At 37.0% G+C, this 26403-nt stretch overlaps 1 protein-coding gene across 1 annotated transcript in view; it reads right to left on the reverse strand.

The window, feature by feature from the left end:
- Nucleotides 1-26403, reverse strand: part of ARSB (arylsulfatase B) — a 61647-nt gene that overhangs the window by 5290 nt on the left and 29954 nt on the right. The window contains exons 5-6 of the mRNA XM_054287529.1: nucleotides 26155-26398; nucleotides 18379-18449 (exon numbers count right to left, since the gene is read on the reverse strand). Of these exons, the coding sequence (XP_054143504.1) occupies nucleotides 18379-18449; nucleotides 26155-26398 (315 nt within the window). The remainder of the gene's footprint in view (nucleotides 1-18378; nucleotides 18450-26154; nucleotides 26399-26403) is intronic.

Consider the following 26403-nt stretch of genomic DNA (forward strand, 5'->3'; position numbering starts at 1 on the left):
AATGACTGAGTAAATAGGACTCTTTATCCTCAAAAATGGTCAACAGACAAGAGAAAGGGCAGAGGTCTAAGAAATCGCGTGGCCACGGGAACCTGAGTAAGGAACAACAAGTCTTTCCCAACAAGAGCATTGAATAAATTAAGATGTCATGTATTGAAAATAAATGATAATATATATTTCCTAATTACAAACCAAACTCAGGTGTGGAATTCCTTTACATGGAATGCTGCGGGTGCCAAAAGTTAATGCAGGTTGAATAATGAAAGGATTCACAAAGTGGAACAAAAATCCCTCAAGAATTATTATTACATCCAAAATCCCAGCCTAAAGATTAAGAGCAGGCCATGGGGGCCACACAAGAGAGGTGTATTTATGTGCTTGCCCTCATGTACTTTGTGCTATATAACTGCTACTCTCAGGACAATGAACTGGACAGATTTTTGGTGTGGTCTTACACAAGATGTGTTACCAAATTACTTTCAGTTCAGAAGAGGCAAATAAAAAATGAACAAAAGAGTGCTATATCGAAGTACATTCATACAACTTTTATTATATTAATCCCTGTATGCAAGGATTAATACAATAAAAATTGTATGAATGTACATACAACTGACCTCATTCAGTATCCCATGTATACTCCTGATTTAAAACAACATTTATATTAGGACAGCAGCTCTTCCAGAAAAAAACCCTGTTTTCCTACATATTTTTGCATATACTTACAGCAATCTTCTGCTTAATTCATTAGTTCAGCTGTTCAACTGAAAGGGTCAAAATTTCCACCAAAACTAAGTAGAGAATCACAGCACCATAGCATACCTCAAGTAGTAAAGGACTCATGCGGATCATAGACCCCAACTCTCTTCTCCTCACAGGATTACCCCAAACTAAACCATGTGACCAAGACAGTTACGCAGATGCCCCATGCGCTCTGACAGGCATGGAGCTGTGGCACTCCCTGGGCAGCCTGTTTAGGTGAAGAGCCTTTCCATAATGCCCAGTGTGAGCTTCCCCTGATGCAGTTTCGTTCCATCTGCTCAGGCCCTGTCAGCAGGCACAGAGAGAGGGGATCAGCACCAGCCCCTCTGCTTTCCCCCCTGAGGAAGCTGCAGGCTGCCCTGAGGTCACCCCCAGCCTTCTCCAAGCCGAGCAAACCAAGTGACCTCAGCCACTCATCCCAAGTCTTGCACTTGAAGTCTTCCTGCACCTTGGTTGCCCTCCTCCCTCTGTATATATGACTCAGATTCAGGTTTAACTATGATTTCACAAATCCATGAACACCATAAGTAATTTTTAGCACATCCTCTAGTTTACTTAGAGTGCTATTCTTTAAAGGAGGTGTAGAATAAAGCAATGATAATATTAATTTCGACTAGCAATGACTTCCAATGCACAGATCGGTGTGTGCAGACAGGTCAGTTATTTCCTTAGGGTTATTTCACTTACACCAGAACATAAATCAAGAGGACAGTAATTGAAATAATGGATTCACATTGAAATCAGAATCTGACACCTACGTTATTTCCTGCTTTATTCATACCATTTTAAACTTTAGAAAAGTCCCTACAATTTACATAAATGTTACAAGATGACAGGTGTTTCCATACTGAGGTGCATCCCAAGACATGGTTACTAACAGAAGATTCAACATAAAACAGAAAAGATTAACCAAAACTTCTTACTTGGACTGGCAATCTGTTTTTCACTTCACTTCACTTCCTAAGCATAGGGAAGATCATAAAAAATGTTGCAATGTGCTTAGCCCTGTTTTATTTCTCCACACCTTTCATAAAAGCTCTCTGACCTCATTCAGTATCCCATGTGTACTCCTGATTTAAAACATCATTTATGTTAGGAGGGTAGCTCTTCCAGGAAAAAAAACTGTCTTCCTACATATTTTTGCATACACTTACAGCAGCCTTCTGCTTAATTCATTAGTTCATCTATCCAACCGGGCAATGATTTCTGGAGATGGAAAATAGGAAGCAAAATGTTTTCACATTTCTACCCTTCTGATCAATGCATGCTTGAGAATCAATCATCTGTTTCTTGGCTCATATAATCCTAGTTACCTACCAGAAACTTATCTAAAATTAAAAAATATGAATTTATCTGACTACCATGAAAATCACAAAAATATCTGAAAATCCATTTATTTTCTGTACTACTCAAAACCTTTTAAATTCTTCTTACACTGCTGCAAACCAAAACAACTTCATCATCCTTTCATGCCTGCAATGCTACATGGTAATAGAAGAAAAGAAGGGTTGATCCCGTTTTACTGCATTTTACAGCCTTAGGTGCCTATCAGAAGCTCTCATCTTCCTGTGTGGAGACTATAAATCCACTTTGTTTATCTGTTTAAGTCTTTTGATGTTTTCAACAGTTTCACTGATAATCTCTAAAATATTTAATATTCAATCAAGAGCAAATAATAGAAAAATGTTTTCCTAATGCAACCAAAACCAAAATTAGTACAGGCAACAGCAAAAAGCCACTGCAACATGGTAGGAGGGCTGGAAAATTCAGATCCGTAAGTTTCTTTGCAAATATTTCCTATGATTCACTTCAATCCTTTGCTTTTTACTTTGCTAAGCAAATAGTCCAAGTACCACGTAACTGTTATTTATAAAAACGGTTGAGGATAGTCCCCACCCACATTGTGCAAATTCACAAATCAAAGAAAATAAAACGTACAATCTGACCTGCTTTTTAAAGAAAGGCTTGTTTTTTAAGTTAATTTAAAACACAAATTTTTGGTAACATTTATTAAATATAATTAGTTTCATAAGTGTACTCATTCAAACATTGATATCTAGTTTTTAACTGCCAGAAGGAAGAAGATAAACTAAATAAAGTGTAAATCTTCAGCCGTGATTTAAAAGAAGGACTATACATATTCTATATCAATATTAATGGTATTTTGCAGGTCTAATAAACATAGATCAATTACTCTTCTCATTCCTCTAGCTTTCCTTCTTTCATCCACTGAGACCAGCTCAAGCAATTGGTAGAAACTTAAAAGTATGGCAACATAAATAGAGAGTACATCTAAAAATAAAATATACTCCCTTCAGTGTATGATTAAGATGATGAAAATGACTGATGTTGAGAACAAGTTTTCTTGGCTGGTAAGAGATCGAAGAGTACACAGTTCTCTCTAACATGCCACTTAGCAAGGTCCTGACCACAAAACTTAAAGTGCCCAAAATGCTTGAAGCATGCTGTATTTCTGTACACTGTGGTCTACAATACAAGCATGTGGGGAGGCAATGTTGGGTACTGAGGAACAATTTTGGAGAAAGACAAAGGAACGCTAATTTATTATTTATTTGTGAGCCAGAGCCCTGACCAAAGAGTAATCTGAACAGCTAAGTGAATATCAGAGCGGCCATGCCTACAATTTTCCAATATCCCACACAGTAACAAAAACATTCTCTTATAAGCAGCTGCATATAATCAATGTCCTTTAAGGAAAACAGAAGCAAATGAAGCTTCTACCATTATGCCTTCATCCGCAAAACAAGGATGTTAGAAGTTATCTACCTTTCTCAGTACATTTCCCAAAGGAAAAATATCAGCATTCTCTGTAGTTAAACTTCTATTTCTGATAATATAATGTAGCAGCAGTATGACAAGGAAAATAACCACAAAAGGCTCCAAGCTTAATTGCAACCTGCTTGACAGCAAAGACTGAAAAGTCTGTATTAAGAAAAGCCACCAAACCCAGGGTGAATTAAGATTTTAGGTGGCTCACACTCTTTGCAGTCTAAATAAAAAATACATGTGAACAAATAGTAAACAGGTGCTACTGCTTTGCAGGTGTAAATCACATTAAAGAGCATTCAGCCCAAGTAGAAATATCATCATTATTTCCAGGGTCACAAGTGTATGGACATATTACACTGGATGTCTCAATAGTTTGCAGCCTTGCAGTTTGTAGTGTCTACTGCACAAAGAAATTCCCTAGATATTTCCTTATTACTAAAATTTTTCTCTGTAGTTCTCAAGACGACTATTTCAGTACAAAATTTTGTCTGGCTATGCAACATTCCCTAGAGCACTTTTGGTTACTCCACTCCAGTACTTGAATAACAGATAACAGGATCCACATAGAGCAAAAGTTTACTTCCCATACCACATGACCATGTCGGTCAAGAAACTAAGCAACAATAGGAAAAGAGAGAAAGATTCTCACGTGGATAGAAAAGCACTAAAAAACCAGGAAACAAAACCAGTTTCAATTTCACACTGGAGAGACCACCACTGGTTTCCTAAAGGAATTTGTGCTGGGACATGTAGCACTGAACATATTCCAAATGACTTGGAAAAGCAAATGAACAGTGAGACAACAGTCTGTGAATGACGACAAGTTACCAGAAGCTGGCTGCGAAGGATGACAGAAGGCCTCTATGAGGCTGGGTAGTAGGCATTAATATAGTTAGTGATTTTTAACATAGATGCAGGTAAAATGATGCATGTGTGAAAAAATAACCTGAAATTCATATAAACATATAAAATGATGGCCTTTGTGACTCTCATAATCAAGAGTGAAACCCTGGAATCCCAACAGATTGAGCTGACACTTTTTTAGAATTATGTCAGTGTTGTACAAAAAGAGAACTGAGTGAAAGGAATTATTAGAAAAGGACTTGTTAACAAAGCAAAAAGCCCCATGCAACTGGAAAATTGTAGTTTTGGTCTTCCGATCTCAAAAACAAGACTGAGAAAGTTCAGAAACCACTTGCAAGGTTAGGTGGTATGCAATCCCTTGTGAGTAGAACACCTCTGGTAGATGTACATTCTACTTAATTAAATTTGCGTTTTCGAAGGAACTCCAGGGACCATGTTGCTTCTGCTCCCTCCCATCCTGTATAACATTGGCCAAATGCAATCATATAATCAAAACTTTATTGTTTAAAATTACAGGGGATATATAATTTAAACATGCAGGCCAAATACTTTGAGTACTTTGAACTTACTACACAGTAAGTAGTAAGTTATCTCATGAAGTATCCTGAGTGAAATCCCATGACCTAGGTAGTTTTTAGTATTTTTCAGGGTAACTTCAGCCTCTACCTGGCCTAACTAGATATCACCTACAATACAGAGTGGCACTACTGCACAGCGTGTAGCCACAGTGAGGAAAACTCAAACATGCTGAAACTCCGAGTGAGACATAAATTCTTCACTTAGGAAATTCATTGTCTGCTTTGGCTGGAAACGGCCATGTTCCAATGGGACAACATCATGTTTTCTGAACAAAATGGATTGGTGTTTTATTTTTTGAACCACACCAGAGATGTTTCACAGAAAATCTCCATGTTATTCTATCACTTTTAAAATCTTTTAATTACATCTCAACTATCAGAACAGCTAGGACAACTCTCTGAGCTGCCAGTCCCTTGACATCCTTAACTCCAGGTTATAAAGGTGATAAAAGAGATTGCATTTTATCAGTAAGCACAATTGTCACTCAGACAGCAATGCAACGAAGCCCTGTTTGTGTTCAGAGACTCTTGGGGGGATCACTGCAAGCGCTCATGTTGTCAGACTTATCTCAACCAACAGAGGCTGAAGGAACACACACAGAGCTACAGGCGTGACAAGAAGCTCCCATCATGAGTTTCTGTCAGACACAGCCCCAGAGCGAGGGACACAGCCATTACAAGACTGCACCACACAGCAGACAGCAAGAAACTACTGAACTACAGAACCTAGTGCTGGCTGTCAGGCAGCTTTGGGGAATGAAGTGGCACTTATGCATATGTTACAAAAAAAAAGATATTGTAAACAATTTAAAATAATTCAATCTTGTGCATACTGGCTATCAGCTCACTGAAGACTCTCACTCTTAACAGACAGGCTTTCAAAAGGTAGTGCCACCTGGCAATGGTAAATCCCAAGGCAATAAATTAGATGTTCAAATTCTGCTGAGATTAAACTGTAAGACATTAAAAAATTTTCCTTATTTTGTAAAAATGTTTTTATTAGAGAGAAGTGAACAACTCCACATATCTTGCAGATTAGAATTCTGCTTAATAGTTGAACCAAACCATGCAGATTACTTCCACTAGGACTTAAAACCAACAAGCAGTAACGAGTATTATTTCCATAGTAAGGTAATGTATATGTCACCCTGCCTCTTGTGATCTGATTAGTAGGCTATAAAAACCGCAGAGGAGATCCCCAGACAGAAGTCTGGGACTGGCAAACCAAAACCCACTTATATATGAAACATAAACAGAAAAAGACTATTTTCTAGCATTTTTATTATCATCTTCAAAATCAACATACTATTTTAATAATCCAGTGAATTCCTATTGTATCCACCATCTTGTATGTATTGCCAGAAAAATGGCAATTGAATCATTCTCCTACCACTTCCATTAAAAGAAAAGCTTCTTTTCTTAGCTAAATTATCTGATGCTATTATCAAGATTTAAAATTTTAATTTACATGTTGCCCAGTGAAGAGAAAAAAGAAAGTCCAAGAAATTAAAAATATCACACATGATTACTTTCCTAACAACAATGCAAAATCCTTATAATCATCTTGCCCCACTTTTGTGCTACAATGGCAGAAGTGTAGGTAAAAAAAAAATTCAAGAACTTTCTTAAATATTATCAAATTCTAACATAAAAATTACCCTCATGACAGCAGTCTTCAGCCTCTTAGAAATCTCACCACATGCATACACTCAAATCCTGTGTGACTGGCAGGCTTCCCATGCCTTACTAATGCTCAACTGTGGAACAGTGGGAAGTCAGTTAGAGCTTCAAAAAATCTACCCTGAAACAAATGGGAACCTTTCCATTAATTCTGCTGGGCTCTGGTTCAGACTGCTTAAGCATCAGCAGTAACAAACAAGGAATTTACACCCTACCAACTCCTCTTAATCAAATAAATGAAGCTAAATTCCCCTTCATCCATACAGTTCAGTAGACACAAAATGTTTTCCACAAAACAGTCATATGAAAGGCTTTTTGTTGTAAATTTTTTTTTGTTGTAAATTTGCATTTGCAACAATCACTTCTGGCAACAACACATAAGCTTCAATCAACTCCTCAAATGTAAGTGATTCTGAAATCAAAACAAAAGTGCCAATACATGATTTACTAATTCTCAAAAGAAAGAGTTTAAGAAAATAGAAACACACAATGCCATGAATTATAGCAAAAACTGATCCTTATGGATAAGGAGATGAAAATGAATTCCAGAGTAATTTTCCCTGCTCCAAAACCCATGTCACCATGCACTGAAGTTCTAAAAAATCAAGACAGTGTTTACTTAAACATATTTCCCTGCAGCACTGAAACAGCAGAATGAAGACAGACTTCAGGTAACAGGTAACCAAACACTTTGTCCTTTACATGAACATGGAGCCACACATGAAAACAAAAAGTCAAGAAATGAACTATAACTTTATTGCAGTAAAACTCAGGAAGCCACCCAGTAACTCTTCTTTGTGGTTAGCACTGCTTTCCACAACCACATCTTCTGAACTTTCCTCCAACAGCATTTTTCCAACTGTCCAATAGTTTTCTCCCTGAGGAAATTCCCAGGCCATACCAAGAGCACTAACCAGCTGAGTTATTCCCTTTGTTACAAACAGTTCTTAACAGTGACCTCCCATCTTCCAGGAGAGATTTCTCCCCAGCTCTGTGGAAGTCTGTACTTTATGTTTCACATCATGTAATAAATACAAATATTATTAATGACAGCACAGAAAATAAGTGATGGCATGACCGGATGAGTTTGGGTTATTTTGATTTCCATTAACACCAAATTTGTACATAAAACTTTCAATTTATATAAGAAAGTAAGGAAAGTTAGTGGGTACACCATTTGTAATGAATTCTCAACATTCTACTATCCTGAAGTAAATCTTACTTCAATGATATACGTGTTTTTGAAGCATTCAAGAAGCAAAATATTCTGTAAGCACAGTGTGGTTTTCATTTGCAAGTGATCTGGCCTACAGTTTGATTTGCAGACAGTCTACAAATACTTTAAATCCCAGGTCTCTACATTACACCATAAAAACCAGAATGGTACACCAAAAAAAAAAAAAAAAATCCGGATTTCCTTTGGTATTTCCCAAATACCAAAGGATCTAGGGAAGAGAGAAAATGTTGCAGGAGAGCTGAATGAAGGAACAAAAGATCAGAGAAATAGCTTTCATAATACACCATTTCTAGTGAAGGCCACTTCAGCAGTTAAAAATTGGTACCATAAACATTGTTCATCTGCACACAGAATAAAAGTAGTATGGACCTACAGATTGTGTCAGAAATGCCAACAGATTTCCATTCTGTTTTAATTTCTTTGCTTTATGTTTTCAATTAAGCACCAACATGGTTTACATGAGCATGAGATATTTTTTTCCCTTCTGAATTTCAGGAAATAATATATTGAACATGACTGAAGTTTTTTATTATAGATTCTAGACCACAGGTTACAATATCAAGAGAAGTGCAAGTACTACATTTTTCATTTCCACTTATGAATATTGAATCAAGTCTCTTACATAGCCTGAAAATCTGGACTGTCTCTAATGTAGTAATATAATTTATTACTAAATTCCCTAAAATCTTAAACCACTCAGATGAATTAACTTCTCACCTACAAGATAAGACTATATTTTCAAAGAAAATTTTATGACGAAATAGAAAAGCTAAAAGACAAAGGTTACAGTTAATATTTTTTACAGTTGGAAGATAAACTTGGACTTTATATATCTTTATTTATAAACATAAGGTTTTTTTAAAATGCCATATTTGTTTGCTAACAGCATGAAGACACATCACTGTTCTTCAAAAATTTATAACTCTCCATTTATAACTTTCTCTCCTCTACAGCTACAGAAGCAGAAAAAGTCTTTAACACAGCTAGAAAAAATTCCCCAACCAAAATTTTACCTTTACCATAAACAGAAAACGCTGCACTGTGTTTCATTTGGATTAACTATAAATTTGGTGGCGCTATACTGCAAGTTTAGTTTTAGCCTTTTATACAAAGGAAACTTCATGACAAGAATTACCTTTTGCTAGACTTGATTCTATGGAGCAGCCTGTCACTTAGTTTTCATCAAGAAATGCACAAGACAAAGCAAATTCCTTCTGGTGTTTTAAGAATTTCTCCCTATTGCTTTGGCAAAGAGCATACTGTTATCTTAGCATTAATACAATTCATATTCTTCCAGCAGCTGATTTAGCTTGTGAATTTGGCTCCTCTCCAGCAGACTGCTCAGTCAACTGAAGTATAATCAGCTCTGGCTAAAAATGCCATTCTCACTATGATCCGTTTGATATCCTCCAAATTATCATAAGGCCTTTATTAATAACTGCTGAACTTCAGCAAATCTCAGTCAATGAACTCAAAAATGAAATTAGAGTAACTTTTCACAAAAATGCAGCAATTGTTTTTAATTTTGTTGGATAATGTTACAAATGTATGGACTGTTCTTTCTTAGGAGATATTCTTTCATAGGATATATGATTTGAACCAACTTCATTGTATTGTCTCTGAATTACCTCTTACTTACACAAGTAAAATCTTGGGAAGAGATGGAGAAATGGGAAGAGATGGAGAAACGGGCAGGAAAAAAATGTTATGGATATTTATCGTAACATTCAATAAAGCCAAAATTTAGAACTTACTGTATTTTCAAAAAATACACACAAAAATACACATTTAGACTCTTCATAAACATAGTGGAAAAGTTAAATATGAAAGCCCCAGCAGGTCACTTAGACTGTTTTAAAGACAGTATATATAAGAGCACCTTATTTGGGAAAAGACTGTTTTTGTTTAGACACTGCTTGTTGTACATTAACAAACCTTTAATTATTATATTCATTAGTGCTTCCTAGACTTTTGCCTTCTTATGAAGCACCAAAGACAAAAAAATCTCATGGAAATCAAAGCTCAAAATTACAAGGTAGCTTTGAATAGCACTGTTAAATTAAGTAACATTTTCCCTCTTCACAATATAAAACAAGCACTTATCAATGGGAGAGCGGAACAAGTCCTTCACAGCTATTTCTAGGCCTGCTGCAGTCAGTGGATTGCTGGTTTAGATGATTGCCTCTACTACAGCAGACAGAAAATTCTCCTCACCAGAAAGAAGGTCTTGCACATATTTTGAAAAGGCTTGAAGTCGCTTGAGGCACCTTCTTCCATCTACACTTTTATGTCTTCACCCAGATAAAGTAAATTCATTTTTGCTCTTCTGCTCAGTCTTCTAAAGCCAACAATTTTTCCTTCATATTTGTAGTGAATAAAATACTTATTCTACAGTGTTGTCTGAAAGATAGCTCATAGACAGTAGAAAGTGATTTTTCTATTTCAGTTACAGAAATAGAACCTTTATATTGGCTTATTCCATTTATAAGGTGCATTTCTGAAGCTACACAAGTATCTGTAGTTCTGATGCCTTAATTAATGTGAAAGTTCGTGAAAATATGCCAGAAGGAAGAACAATCTTGGTACAGCCACTTTGAAATGCAGATGGCTCTGCGAGCTTACAAGACCATTGCATGTATGTACTTTATACTGATTCGTCTTTTTTTGAACCATGATGTGTAGAGCAATTATTTCACCTCAAAAAGGAAACTCTGGAAATGTCAAGAGCTCTTCCAACCTACACTGTGACAATGAATTAACAAAGAAATAAAGGGCTTTGCACCTCACTGAGGAAAGACATTTTGTGACCTTTCGCTGCTTTATGGCAATGATGGATTTTCTACAAAACTCTGAGTCTTTCTCTTATTTTTATAAAATAAAAACATTTGAGGAATAGCCTTGACCTTAATCTTGGGAGAAAGAACAGAATACTGATCTTAAGAAGAGGATGAGCCATGAGACACTATAACTTCCTGACATCTTGTTGACAAGGAGCAGAGCTGTGCTGCACACAAACTTATACAGTGAAGCTCACCTATCTTAATTCACTTAGTTAAATGCTATGAAGATCTAGATCTAGTATTATTACTTCTAATGTCATTTTTATCATAGCAACATTTGATTCCAAAGGAAAGATTTATACTAGAATATCATATTCAGTATCTTACCTTTCAAAATACATATTATATTTAACTTCAACAAGAGTAGACATTTCAAGCATTCAACTTCTCTTTTAGAACATATTATTTCTTTTCAAAAATACCATGTCACACAAACAATTGAGTTAAATCCAGAATCATCAAGGGCAGCAAAAAATCCCAAGGCACATCAGCTAGGTGAATCACTTATCCATTTACTACATTCTTAGACAACCACAGAATAAAAAAAAGGAAGTTATTCTAAATAAGAACAAACTTAATATTATAGTCTAGAATGTGAAACATTACAAAAAGAGACAGAAAAAGGAAATGTTAAACTTTCACTTCCAATGGGAAAATAAGGGAAACAAAAATCAAAATCTTACTTTTTCTAGGAAACAAATTTTTACTGATTGTACAGAACTTACGACTTACTGAAGATAAGTCCTGTTGTGATGGCCTTATATGTGAAACACCCTGCATCACTGTAAGAATGCTGTGTTGAAGGTAAAGAGAACTGAACAGCTACTCTAACAACCTGAGCTCTGTTAAAATATTTCAGGTTTAAGGCTCAGAGATATTTAATTTGAAAAATGTAAGCTACCATTTACGTCAAGACTTGCATAAAAACATAAAATGCTAGCATTATGTTCAAATAATTATAGAACACAATGAAGCATAAAAAAGCAGTTTAGAGGGATTTCTGGATTCCTGTCATGATACTTGCATTACACACCTAATCAAGTGACCTAACATTTCGAAATTCTAAAAAAGATTATCTACATCCCAGAGGAAACATGGAGATTAGTATTTATTAGGCTCACCAAACATGCAATCCTCTAATATTAAATACTGCAGGGATGGATGGTTCATGTTAAGATGCAGATGGGCTAAGAGCCAAAGCAATGCAGAACCACAGCTCAAACTTCCTGACAGCAAGAGCTACACCCCAGAAACTCACATAGCTGACAGCTAGAAGAAAAATACCACTTATCTCTGATGTGAATGGCAGCAGAGGTAGCTGGAACAGCAGCCTCCCATTAAGGAGTGGAGCTGAGCTCTGCCCAAAATTGCCAGGTTAACATAACACACACTTCATGGAGTGGCTGAGGGATCCCGGGTCCTATGTTGGCAACTGCTGCCTTACAAACTTCCAGGGGGTCATTGCAATTTATGATTTTCTTGAAATGTGAAGATGACAGAGTCCAGATGGTTAGCATGCACATGTACAATTTTGCAGAAAAATGGTAATTGGGACAAGCAAAGATTTTGACTCGAGAGTAGATTCTGTGTCTTAAGCCTGTCACAGACAGGAATGTATGTATCCCATTCAACACCCACCCAGCACACTCATCCATGCATCTTCTGCTGCTACTGACTAGCTCCATTATGACAATCTTTTTTCCCACTTTATTTTTCTTTTTTTTCCCCTTTTTGTTAAATAATTCTAAACAAGCTAGATCATCAGTAATAAAACTGGAGAAAAAGCAATTTTGTCCTACAAACTCTCAGGAATCATCTTTTACCTGGGCAAAATGAGTAATAAATGGGACATAGAGGACCCTGGAGTGTCTACTCCTTAATTAAGATGAATCATTATGGTATATATATGGATATAATGTATAATGCTACAGGCATTATAATGCAATTTTAATATCCACAAATGACACATCAGTCATTTGTGGATATTAAAATATTAAAACCAGAAGAGAAAAGATTTCTCTATTGTAATATATTATATGTTCATTCTGCATATAGCAGATCTAGCCCTTTATAAGCAATCATTTATTTTGGCAATTATTAGCGCAATATATGAGGTAATGCCTTCTTTCAAATGTCAAGGAGAGCAATGTGAAAACTGATTAATTTTGCTCTAGGCAAATAAAGGCTTGGAGGAAAATCACAAAAAGTTTTTACAAGTTCTCTGTTTTGGATGTCTCCCTCTGAATAGACATATCTTCTAAATAAATTGACTACAATTAGTAATCCACACTGTTATTATGCCTTTGAGTTTTAGTTTATGGTTAAGTCTGGAGTTTTAAATGAAGGTAAAAGTTTTTTCAGCCTAATCCAATGCCACACAAAAGATATTTATTTTGAATACATCTTTCTAATTTAAATAAACTCAAGTTATTTTTGAAGAGAAAGTGATGCTACACATGTAGTCCACAAGATTTTGTGAAAGTCACCAAATTTATTAAAAAATTTAGCAAGTCAGATTAAAGCTAATACAGTGTGTACTGACAGATTCTGACTAACAACTCTGAATTAAAGGGTACATTTCCTTTCAGCATGTCATTTAGTTTTGATTCTCAAAATAAAATTGCCTTCTGTGGGATATAAAGTTTCAATGCTGCTTCAAGACAGGCCATCTAGCAATGACTGTGGTCAAAAATAGGTTTGGTTTAGCAGTTAGGGGAATTGAGACTGAAAACCAGTTGGGTTTTAATTTAGCTGAATCACCAAAACTTGATGAAATGCCATAAGGCTGTTTAAAAGACGAGATCTTTCCCAATGGAGGAGCTGATGTCATCCGCACAGCTGCCAAACCATCAAAAACTTAGCTATTTTTTTATTTTTAAGGAAAAATTCACAAAAATGGGACAAAACAATTTTGATTCTTTTCTCTTCAAATGTATGTAAATCTGGTTTTTTACTTATGCAATTTTTAGGTTACTTTATGCATTGTATTTGTGCTTTCTTAACCTATACATTACAGAGAAAATTATACTTTGAACATAATTTCAGCTTTCTGTTTTTAATTTTCTTATTTTCCTACTGAATCCTTAAACCTAACAGAAAATATGGATGTTCCAGACCCAAATCTGAAAGACAGTAGATTTTTCATAGCAAATTTACATAATGGTGAACTCTCTAGTAAACTACAAGTCTCCACTGAGATCAGGCAATTGAGATGTATGTTCATCACTTCTGAAAACAATCAACAGTGTGATGAAGAAACAATCAGAAAGATGAACGCAATGGCTTTTAGTAGAGAGGGAGGGAAGCAACCACCTCTGAGGTGTGTGGGTCCTGCTCCATCTGCAGAGCTCACCAGACTGGTTTAGCAAGGCTCAGCCAGAAGATGTGGTTTCCCACTCCTTCCCCATGTTGTTCTTGTTCCAGAAGCAGCCAGACAGTACCAGGAGGGTTGCCTCCCCCTCTGCCTCCCCTCTTCCAACCACACACCCTCCTTGCCCCACCTTGAGTTGCTGCTGGCATCCATCAGCCCCTCCAAACTGCAGATTCAACCCACACGACAGAGGAAAACCAGGCTAGCAAGTTGGATCAGTTCACAGAGGTATCCAAGTGCCAAAATGAATGCAAAATAAGCACCAAGAGTGTGTGTCTGGGAAAGGGGAGGGGAGAAGGTAAAGCTCATCCCGAGCAGAAACCTGTTGGATCACTTAATCATGTATCATGAAACAGAAACCTCAGGGTTTAATTTCAGAGCCAAAGGAATCAGTCTCACTTGTCCCTCAAAACTCCTTCTAGTCCCAGTCTTTGTGCCAAAATGAGCATTTGGCTATCCAGCATACATCCAGAGGGAGGAAAAAAAGGATTATTAAAATCTGAACCAGTATCCTGACCTGGTTCATAGCCCAGCTCTGTGAGTAGTTTTGGTGAACCATGAGAAAGGGGAGCAGTGGTGAGGCACTGTGGGAGGCAGGATATCCTCTGTGGCAGCAGCAGCAGCCTACTAGCTTGAACTCCATGAAACTACTGCCTCTGGCTGAGGTTCCTAACGTGGTCAGAACTGATCTCAGCTAGTGAGTCCTGTGGCCAGACCCTCTATCTGCTGCCAACCACACACTGATCCTCTGCTGCTCGTCACACAGCTACAGGGCAGGTTGATTCAGCTCACTGATGTGGTAGAAACCTTTCCTCCTCTTTTGACTGGCTACCCAAAACAATCTGAAAGCTGATCTAGCAGAAAAATCATCTTGTTACCATGTGATTTCTACATCTAACACAAGTGAAGGAGGAAGGATAGAGGAAAGGGAGAGGACAGGCTGGCCATCTTGGCAATAGCTCACCACCAGAGAGGCTTTGCAACCACCAAAGGCCACAACCCACCCCTCTTTTCATCCTAGTTTTGGAGATCACACCCTACTTTTTTATTCCACTGTATGCTCTTATGTGAGTACATAGTTGCAGGTCTGCACCACAAACCAGATCAGTTTGTAAAGAGAAAAACTTGCTTTTAACTCCAACCACTCCACTGGGCTGCCACAAGTCAGAGGGAGGGTACAGGCAAGGTCTGTGGCCAGGGAGAGAATTGCCTTTTTTAGCACTAAAGATGAAAAAAAATGAAGTTTAAAACACTGTCCATGTGTGTCAGACCACAGGAAAAGTTTATATTTCAATGAAAGAAGTCTGCCTTCTGAAAAAGATGATCTACTTGAAGGAGTCAGTGAAATAAGACCTAAGCATTTTTTTGTAAAATGGAACTGCAGACAAACTATTTTACAGTGTTTTTCCTCTTGTGCTCTTTACTATTAACAATAGGAGACATGCAGTACTTGATAAAAGACTACTGCAGGCCTACAGTGTTTGCCACTGGACATCAGGTCCTGAAAAAAGGTAAGGAGATGCTGATCAGCAGATTCATCAGATCTGCTGGAGTAAGCCCAGCTGATGCTCAGAGATCAGAAACCAGCACTCAGTCTGAGAAATTGAAAAGTTATACACTGTTACCCCACAAGTGGTAAATAAAGACACAGTAAAAGGTCAGTGCTTACAGACCACAGCAGCAGAGACATTGCTAGCTCTGCAATCAAGACATCGCGTCTTACTACTTTAATTTAACATGCTGTTGAAAATTTGGCTGTAACAGTTGACTGGTCACTAAACTAATTAATGTCTTTTGCACATATTCTTCCTTGAAGAAGTGCTTATTTTGGTGTAAAAAAATCTGAACAGAACAAAGCTCAGTTTTCCTGTTTCAGTTAAAAAACCCTATTAATTACATAAGGCATCCCATTTTTCATGATACTAACTATATTTATATATATATAAAATAATTTTTTTCTGATAGAGATGAAGATAAATGCATCCATTAAATAAAAATATATTATGGTGAAAGAATGTATACATTATAGACAAACCCACTCAAGAGTTCAGGAACACTGAACTTGCCCTGAGTGCAAGTAAAATAGTAAGTTAATGCTCCACATTTGCCCAATTACAACAGTACTGTCTTCCTGCCTGATTAACCACAACAACCTGAAAACTCCTTTTTTGGTTGCATTTAACAGAATCTTGATATTTAATTGAAAAAGAAAGTATTAGAATAATAGCAATATTTCATCTGACATCAGATGATTTAGGTGATGTGATTTTTCAAAGCAGACTAGGACAAGAGAAAAACATGCATAAACCAGAGTTTAGAAAGAACCCAGCAAAACCTGCAAACATGCATTTTAGCACCATAGGCAAAAGAGTACTCCACTGTCAAAAAAGTTATGACATGGAAACAAAACAGTCAAGGAAAGAGCAAGACTCCAGAGTGACACAGTTAATCATCTTGGTGACATAAAGAGTGCATGGACAGTTTAAGATACTTAAAAAAAAAAGAAAAGGAAACCAACAAAACATGAAGAGAACCATGACTGCTGAAAATCTGAAAACCTTGTATATTCCAAGTTTTGTGTCTCACTAATCTATTCATAATAGAGACACTAGCATAATTTTTCTAGATATTAATTCTAAACTTATTATTCAGTTTCAATAAATGAAAAACAGACAGCAAGTAAAAATCAGCTGACTTACATACATATCCAATTACTCCTAATAACTCAGTCTTAAATAGAACTCAGGCCTATTAAATAGAAATTTTAATCCTTATATGACAAAGCATAATTTCACTAGGAGGCACAAAGTAATTTGCTGAAAGAATAGGCCTGTGCTGAGAAGAGACAGGGAAACTCTATATGGTGCATAAGAACATGTTGGCAAAGATCTCAGTTTTTGTTTTTAATTACTGCAGTTTTGAAATGCACATAAAAACATTGCAAATTTACAGGCATGCATATAACCTCCTCTGTTCCTGATTCTTAAAAACTGCATCTTATGCAGGAAAAAAGTCACACCAACTACAGCTCCTGACCCCCAGCCCCACTTGCCCACATTTCACACAATGCACACAACTAAGGACGCAATACATGTAGCAAACAGTGAATGATCATCAGAGCACTGCATCATGGAAGAAGTTTAGGGCCACATTTGCTAAGAGTTCAGGTTCCTGAAAAGCTTGTCCCCCATCTGCTTACTCCAGGAATTTGTCTATTCAAGCAACCCAATCACAGACTATTCCCACAAGGAAAATACAGTCTCTGAAGTAGGCCTGAGAATACATCACCAGGGCATAACATTGTACAGGAATTCTGTGACTCACTGAGCATTTTCTGAAGGGAAATTGGAGTAGCTACACCTTAATTCAATCAGTATGTAGGAACTATCTGCAGGCAGTGCTGCCCAGTCAGCATTAGATAGGGACAATGTTGCTCCTTCTCAGAAAAGCGTCACAGAACCAGATGTGCATGGCACAAGGCCATCTTACCCATTTCCATCCAGTTATTGCAGCACAACATGTATTTGTCTTGCAGGCAACAGATCACTGTCTCCATTGCACTACTTTTTCTCTGCCTGGATTTACTTCTTCATATAATGAAATACAGAAATGCTATAAAAACACTGGAAGGGACCTCTTCCAACGTTCTGTATAAAAAAAATGTCTGCCTGAAAAGCTTGTAGGCCTTAGCAAACTAGTAATGTTGAATCATAAAACAGATGGTGCTTAAAAAGAGCTACAGAATTAGCAAAGTTCAGCTCCAATTCATGTGATTGTGGCATTAGGGATCCAACCCACATGATTATGGAACAAAAGCAATCACACAGCTTGGAACTTCTCAGTTCCTCACAAACTCAAGCTTTCCATTTGCAAGGTCATATTATACAGTTGTATCAAGATGTATTAGGGCGAGCAGTTCATTTGGAACTTTGGAGAGAGGGTTTGGAAAGGGTTGTTGGCAGTGTGCCTCACTGTGCACCTCAGACACACAGCTGCTCCTCAACATTTCCATGTTCCAAAGTACTTTATTCATTACTCAGCAGTGTTTCAGAGCTCTATGAAACAGGAAGCCCATGCTGATCACATTGAAGAACTTACACCATCCAGGGGATGATGTTTCTGTATTTTAAGGCTATTTACTTAGAAACAAAAGGCATCCTACTGTATTTTGTTTCACCTGGAAGAAAATACTTCACTTACGGAAGACAAGAAGTGTTCAGAAGGTAAACTGTGTGTTTAATAAATCTTCAGCATACTCACATGGGAAATCATCCACAAACATGGGGTCTATATTATGCAGCAGTTCCACTCTGGGAGAAGGTCTTCCTTCACTAAGAGAGATTTCAAAAGGAAAGGTTAATAACCTTCTGTAGCTTATTAGGACTCTGCATCCTTTGTTTTAATGTTTTTGTCATCTTAATAGAGAGTGAGCTCATAACTTTGAATTTATTACTATCAACTTTAATCTGAATACTCCTTCTGAGCAGCAACAACCTTTGCCTCTACAAGTTTTCCCTAACTTCAGTGGTGTTTATTTAGATTATTCATAAGTTTACTGAGTACAGAATTGGCCCTACCGAAGCAGGGTTTTACAAAAACCAATTTTAAGAGTCAAATTTCACAGCATAAGCTGGCATAGCACTTGCTATGCTCTCTGCTTATCTGAACAAGTGCTGGAAGCGTTATGGCTGGGTGCCTCAAAATACACCACAAGCATTGCTATCCCACAAGAAAACCGCCTTTGATTTCTAATTGAGGTCACTAGGATTATTTAGATACGTATAATCTTGTTGTGTTAAAAAATAAAATAATCCTTCATTTTCTAGCCATTCAGTATATAGAGATGGTGAGGAATAAGCCTCTGAACTTATCCATAAATTTTCTTACTAAGTAAATCCCAGACCTAAAAAACTGAGTAAATGAAATTTACTCCTTATAAAGGGCAACATGAGTAGGAAGACATAATTAGAAAAAAACATGTCTACACAAGGACACAACAATAACTTATTATTTGACACTGAACCTAAATACATCCTTTCAAAAATTTCCAAATAATTTAAATTGCTTTTTCTTTCATTAAGGAGCTTAACTTAAGACACAAAAAATTCAAACAGGGCCCCTAAGCTTCCTGACATTAAGAATAATAACTCAGGTAATATAAAACTCATTGGAGACATAAGAAAAACTATAGTTATTTTAAGTATTTAACTATTTTATAGTTATTTTGTATATTATTAAACAGAATTTACCTGTAAGTTAAATTTTGCAGTAACAAACAAAATAGTATTTTTCTGTTACATTTCTAAAAGCATTTCTGGATGATACATTTTGAGGGAATACCAAACTATCAAGAAGAACTAAAAGATTAAATGTATTCAGGTAATATAGTATTGTAATTAATACAGAGGAATTACATTCATTAAGCTACAATTTTAGTAATTCAATGTATAGAAACTGCCACAAAAATGGGTTTTCCCAAAGTGTGGGTGAAAGGCTAACTGTGCCCCCCCCGCCCCCCGCCAAGTGTATATAGTAGTCACACTCTTAATTTAAGAATGCTTGGCCTTATTTAAACAAATTTTATCTTAGATTTAATAAACTCTATGTGCTCCATTGACAGCTGTGTTCAAGTGTGCCTTTCACCATCTGTTCATAGGTAACAGTAACAAGAACCAGTTAGCAAAAGTTAAACTAGGTTTCAAATTTATAGCCTGTGATTGACTCTGCAATAACTGCAAAAACTGGGAAGGTTTTCTTTCCGTTTCTGAGCTCTATCTACATTTTCCAGAATATTTTAAAAGAAAGAAACCACCAGAGTTATGCTAAGTAACACAGTATCTTCTACCAGAGTCAAATACAGCACAATTAAGTAACTTACTCCTATTTACTTCTCATCTCTATATATTCAGTATTCCTACGGTGCTGCTCAGTATTCACACAGTGCTGAGTGACCAGCAGGGCAGGGAGGGGATTCTGCCCCTCTGCTCTGCTCTGCTGAGACCCCACCTGCAGGGCTGCATCAGCTCTGGGGGCACAGCACAGCAAGGACAGGGACCTGCTGGAGGGAGTCCAGAGGAGGCCACAGAGATGATCAGGGGGCTGGAGCACCTTTCTTTCTGGACAGGCTGAAAGTTGGGCTTCTAAAGCCTGGAGAAGAGAAGGGCTCTGGGCAGCCCTCATAGCAGCATTTCAGTGCTTAATGGGGGCTTACAGGAAAGACGGGGACAGACTTTTTTGCAGGGCCTGCTGTGACAGGACAAACAGTGATGGTTTTGCACTGATGGACAGTTGATTTAGATTGGATATAAGAAAGAAATTTTTTATGATGAGGGTGGTGAAACAATAGTACAGGTTGTCCAGAGAAGTAGTAGATGATCCATCCCTGGAAACATTCAAGGTCAGGTGAACAGGACTTAGGGCAACCTGATCTAGTTGAGGATGTCCCTGTCTAAAGCATGAGGGTTGGCCTAAATGACCTTTCAACCAGCCTATTCTATGATTCTATATGAGTCTCTGATTATGCCAAATATATTCATAGTGTTCAAGCAGACTGAAGGTAACTTCCTTTATAAATTTTAACATGGGCAGTGGATATTATATACTAAACATGGCTATTTACATTACAGCTGATAGAATGCAAAAAATAAAGATTATACTTGTATTAATGTAAGCTTTTCATGCAGCAGTTGCCATTATTATTGAATCCATTTTTGTTCTGGGATAGAATACTGTTCTTAGTACCTTGGATGTGATTTATATGTAATCATCAGATTTACTCCCTGAAGCTTATGGTGTCACTGCATTAAGCTCCATGGAGCTACTACAATGGTACAGCACTGCTTTTCAGTTTGAGTGCTACCCCAGTAATTCTTGTTGTACAAAGCATGGATATTCATAGCCAGCATATATCACAAAACAACACCCAAGGAATTTGGCATTGCATGTTGAAAACACCACCTGCCTCACAGCAAAAAACATCAGGAAAACAGAAAAAAACATTCTGGAGACAGCAGATAGGAAATTTATGCCTGTAAAAGAGATTCATTTCCCTGGAACGAATCTGCCTTAACTCTGCCCTCCTTTCCATTTACAAAACCCCCCAGAGAGACAAATGCAACTACAGATTCACCTTGGCAGATGTTCTGCAAGAGTATTTTGCATCAGGAATATAGTCTAGCCAGGAGAGCTACAATAACAAAGCAATAATATTCTCCAGGGAAACCTGCCTTTGTATTTTAGTAACTGCATGGGTAACCATATCTTACAACGCTTTAATTTTAGAATATTTATTTTTAGACTTCAATATCCTAATACGTCATCCCTCCCCCTAAACATAAGGAACTTTTTATATTGTCTGGTTATTATTCTACCCTGTCAGATGGTAGAATAATTAAGATATGTCCTTATTATTCAATTAAATAGCTAAAAGCTGCTGGTTTTCAAAACAGTCCTCTATGTAAGAACAGCTCAATGAAAGCATGTGGCCTAACTTCAGTGATGGTATGAGAATCAGCTAGTTCATTCTTCTGATTTGCAAAGTTCTTAAAACATACCAAAAGCCCTATTATTCCTTAGAGAACACAAACAAAGATCTACAAGCAATCTTTTACTTTTGTTTTTAAACAGCCAGAAGGTGCCTTGGCAAGGAATCCAAGGTTTTTCAGGGTAAGTGTGTTTGTCTTGCACAAAAACATTCTCAGTGTCACTAAGCAAAATCTGAGTCTTTATAACCTTGTCATTTTCTCTAGGTCTTATTTTTAATGTTTTCCTAAAATGATTATATTTCAGTATGTGGGAAATGAACATACTCTCAGCTTTACACTGCTCTTTCTTCTGTATTAATTTATATCACAACAATGATTTTTTTAAAAAGAGGTGTTTGATTTCTAAAATAAATGCTCCCATTCAGTAGAGAAGAATTCAAGCTGATCTTACTTCATTTACTCCACCCAATCAGTTATGATAGTTCAACATTATAAAAGATATTTCAACATTATAAAACTTGCCGTACAAAATATATAAGTAAGACTTTAAACTCTCTGCTTAATAATAAGCTTTGAGAAAATAATAGTTACTTGTACTGTATTTAATCCTGAATCTCTCAGTGGCTATCATACTGCGTCATGTGGTCTACAATTACATTTTTCTGTTAATGCAAAATAAATACTTTCTCTGAGCATGGACACACTAGATATTCAGTGCTGAAAATAAAGATGTATCAAAAAAATGTATCAACCAAAGAAAAACTACTTTGCCAAGTGTCTTTATTTCAATAGAGTAGTAAGCATCTGGAGAACAGATATTTCTTAAAAATGCAACTGCCTTTTGTGATACTTGCTTGGAAATATGCAGTATAATTTAGACTCCTTGACTGGTTGCATTTTAATACCATTCTTGCTATTCTCAACTGCATTTTTGTAAAGTCTATCAGCGATATTATCACCATATTTTCAGAAATTACCTGTAATACATACATGGTTTTAGAGCTATATTGTTGTCTTACCCATGATAACCTAAGGCAAGATAGTAGGGAAATATACTATGATTTATTATTTATTTATGAACCTTTATAAAATATTGATACCTGAGACTGGAAAGATCTGACAGCTATCTAAAAATGGGTTGACACAATGACATCGTGCTAAGTTATTTGCAAAAAGAAGTGAAAGACATCAAAGAGGAAGTTACACTTCATTTCAAATGTACTTGGAGAAAATAAAAATTACATAATACTGGTTTAATTATACGCTGCAACAAAATTTTGCAGAGAAAAATAGTCCAAGATAGGTATGGATGGAGAAAGAGTGGTAAAATCTGCATGTGAAGACAACATCATAGACATGAGAGCAGGGAAAGGGCTCTTGTAACAACCCATGTTAATGACAACCCAGACCAGCATGTCAGTACAGCCCCAGCACATCGAGGCCAGTTCCACCGGACAGGGGCACCTGGAAGCTAAGCAGTGATGGCCCTCAGGGACTCACAGAGGTAGTGCAGGACACAGATGCAGTATCAAAAGGACACAAACAGGCATGACTGGAACCTCTGTGCAGTTACCAAACCTATGAAGAGCACAGAAGAAGCTTGAAGGACTTCACACCTGGCATCCCTGGACCTTTGCACCACAGCAACAGATGCTGGGCCCATGGGTTCACAAACATCATGGTGTGGGGATGCCAGGTGGATGGCTTGAAATCCTCTGCCTCTGTGTTTCGCTGGGCAGACTTTGCACTACAAGTACTTAATATTAATTGTTGTCATGTTAATGTGATTCCCAATTTGGACTACCAGTCATTTAAAGTCATGACAGAAAGTTCATCTTGGTCTAGAATTTCAGAAAGCATTTAAAAAATTATGTTGAATTTCTGTGTATTGAATATATATTCCTATTTCTATAGTATATCATATTTATACATAGCTATTTTCAGTAATATAAGATTTATTATAAATTATTGCATCATATGATTACACTTTTAGTATTACATGAACATCATATCAAGAACTCATTTTTAAAATACTGATCATTAATAGACAGAGATCACTGAAATAGATTAAATATTTTTTTGACTCCTGATAATATCTGCACCATCCCATATATTCTTTTGAATACCTAAATCAAGGTTCCAATTTTATGGTCTTTTTCCTCTTGATTACACACATATGAACCAGCAGGCTCAGGATTAAAGTGTCCTCCCCCCAGAAAAAAATCACAAGAAGCTTATGCATTTATTTATATTAGACTGTACTGAAAAAAAAAGAGATGTAAAACAGTGATTAATTTTCCTTTTTCAAATGAGTTAGAATCTTAGCAAGTTATGATTTCATTCACTGTGAGTCATTTGGTCCCAGAAAAACAACATATTTGAGCTTTTCATCAGATATCACCAAAAGGGCACTATGCCTTCATTGTTTGCTATCCAATATTCAAGTGACCTTTTGAATTATGGTCATGAAGTTTAATATGCTCATTTATCCCAATTACATGGGAAAATCATGTGAAATTTGACATTTTGGCTGCAAGGTCAGCCAAGGAATAGCCTAACAGTTAGAAAACCTGACTTATTACCTGTCTAGACAGAGACCCTCTCTTTGACCCACCCAAAAACACTAGTAGCCACCTGTTCCCTGGCAGTGCCAGTAAAGATTGTATTCATTCCCTTTACAAAGACAGAAATGCAAATGTCAGCAGTGTGCTGGCACAGTTGTATTTATCCTTCCCCAACAACTCTCCTGCTGAAGTAACCTAATCTGAGATGATGAATCCATTGCAAAAATACATGGTTGAAACTGAACTTAAAGTAGGCAGGAATTCTAACGGTAGCTGGAAGATAAGTCTATGGTGTAGGTGTACTCTGGATCTTGCTGATGCAAAGTTTCCCCACAGGAACACTGACAAAGTAAAAGATTTTACTTTTTCTGGCTGGATGGGAGTCTCCATTCCTTCCTGGCAGTTAATGAGCCTTGGCCCCAGTTATACATATCGTTATCTTCTTCCACTTGGAAGAGAGCCACACAGTACACCTGAGCACAAGGCCATGAGCTTCTGTAAACTCCAGCTACTGCAGAAAACCACCCCTTAGCTCTTTAGAAACACAGGCACCACTAAGAATTAAATCAAGATTACCAGCTTCAAACAGGTAATGTTACAGGTATAGACAAACCAATTCTGAACTCAAGACATAGTGTTTAGTTCTGGGAAGGTGTAGGGGGTATGGTTTGGTTTTGCTTTTCATTTTCACTCCAAGATCCATATAGATTGATCCATGGATGGGTACATGGGTTCAAATCTGCCTACTCTAACTCTCAATTTCTCATCTCAGTCCCTAACTCAGACAGCACACCTGCTCATGCTTGTTTAGGAACTGCTTTTAACTCTTGCAATTCCCAGTCTAGGATACTAAGACACACAAAAAAAGAAGGGGACAAAAGGTGATAACACACATAATATAGTATGATCTACCTGCTATAAAAGCAGAGCAAAGGCTACCAAAAGAAACAGAACACTAATCTTCAACTGAATTGCGTGTAGGAAATGGAATTGTTAGTCTTTTTATTCTGCTTTAGCAGTATTGAACTTTCCATCCTAATTATTTTTATGTGAATTGAAACTATATTCAAAGAACTACTAAAAAAACATATCCTCTAAAAAGAAGAGAACAGGATTTACCTCTACCAATGCATACATTATATGCAGCACAGAAAATGAAGAAACAAAGGAATTTAAACCAACACAATTTTTGCAAAACTAAAGGCTGGTCACAGAACTTTCAAATTCTGCAGAAACTTAGCTTTTAAGGACTTTGTAATCCTTTTTCATGGAATAAAAGAACATTGAAATAACCCAGCTGGAGCTATGTTGCCTCTTTTTCCAGTCATCTAAGCATGTCTGCACTGTGCTTTTGAGTACTTCAGCTTGCTTGAATCAGTCACACCATCACAACCTTCAGGAACCAGGTCAGGTGTACTTTGTACCCGATCTCAAAGGCTTTTCAAGACACTGGACAGCATGACACAGGTCTATGCAAATGGTTACACTGTGAGCCAGCCTGACAATTCCTGTACTGAGCTAACAAACCATCAAAGTGGGATCCATGTTCAGTGAGTTTAATGTCTGCACAGATTTCCCACATGTCCAATTCCAGATGCATACTGCAGACACACCTAACTGAGCTCTGTAGAGAGCAGGTTTGATCCATAAAATTTACTAACTTGTAATCTATGCTGCGCAAAATCAGTTAGCCTTCTTCAAGATCACAGAATGTTCTTGAAGAAGTATACATGCCTGTGAGCTGTTGTGTTCATACTGAAAAACTCAAAATACCAAGTTAAAGCTGTATGAAGGCTTTGCATCTGCAACCAGAATTCATTTGCTACCTGGATAATTCTCTCATAGATAGCACAATTGACTGCATTTATACCTTCCCTCTTTTACAGGAAATGAACAGGTGATATTTCCCTCCCATTCCAGTTCTGTTTCCTGGGCTGATTAACTTCTCATACCAGAGTGATGACGTGGTGATTTGACATGAAAGTTACCTGATAGCGCTCCAAACATCAAAGCCATCCAAAGGCTTAGTGCCATTGGTATGTCCACCGGCCAGGTGTACCAGCGTTGGCAGCCAGTCAGAGATATGGATGAGTTCATGACTTTCTACACCTTTTTGTTTCAGCAAAGGACTTGCAACAAAGCCTACACCTCTCACTCCTCCTTCCCAGAGGGTCCATTTTCTCCCTCTCAGTGGCCAGTTATTCCCCCCTGCTAAAGTTTGTCCTCCATTATCTGAA

Source organism: Melozone crissalis, unplaced genomic scaffold (genome assembly GCF_028551555.1).
Source record: "Melozone crissalis strain CALT ecotype California unplaced genomic scaffold, PUWL_Pcris_2 ptg000005l_1, whole genome shotgun sequence".
Classification (NCBI taxonomy): Eukaryota; Metazoa; Chordata; class Aves; order Passeriformes; family Passerellidae; genus Melozone; species Melozone crissalis.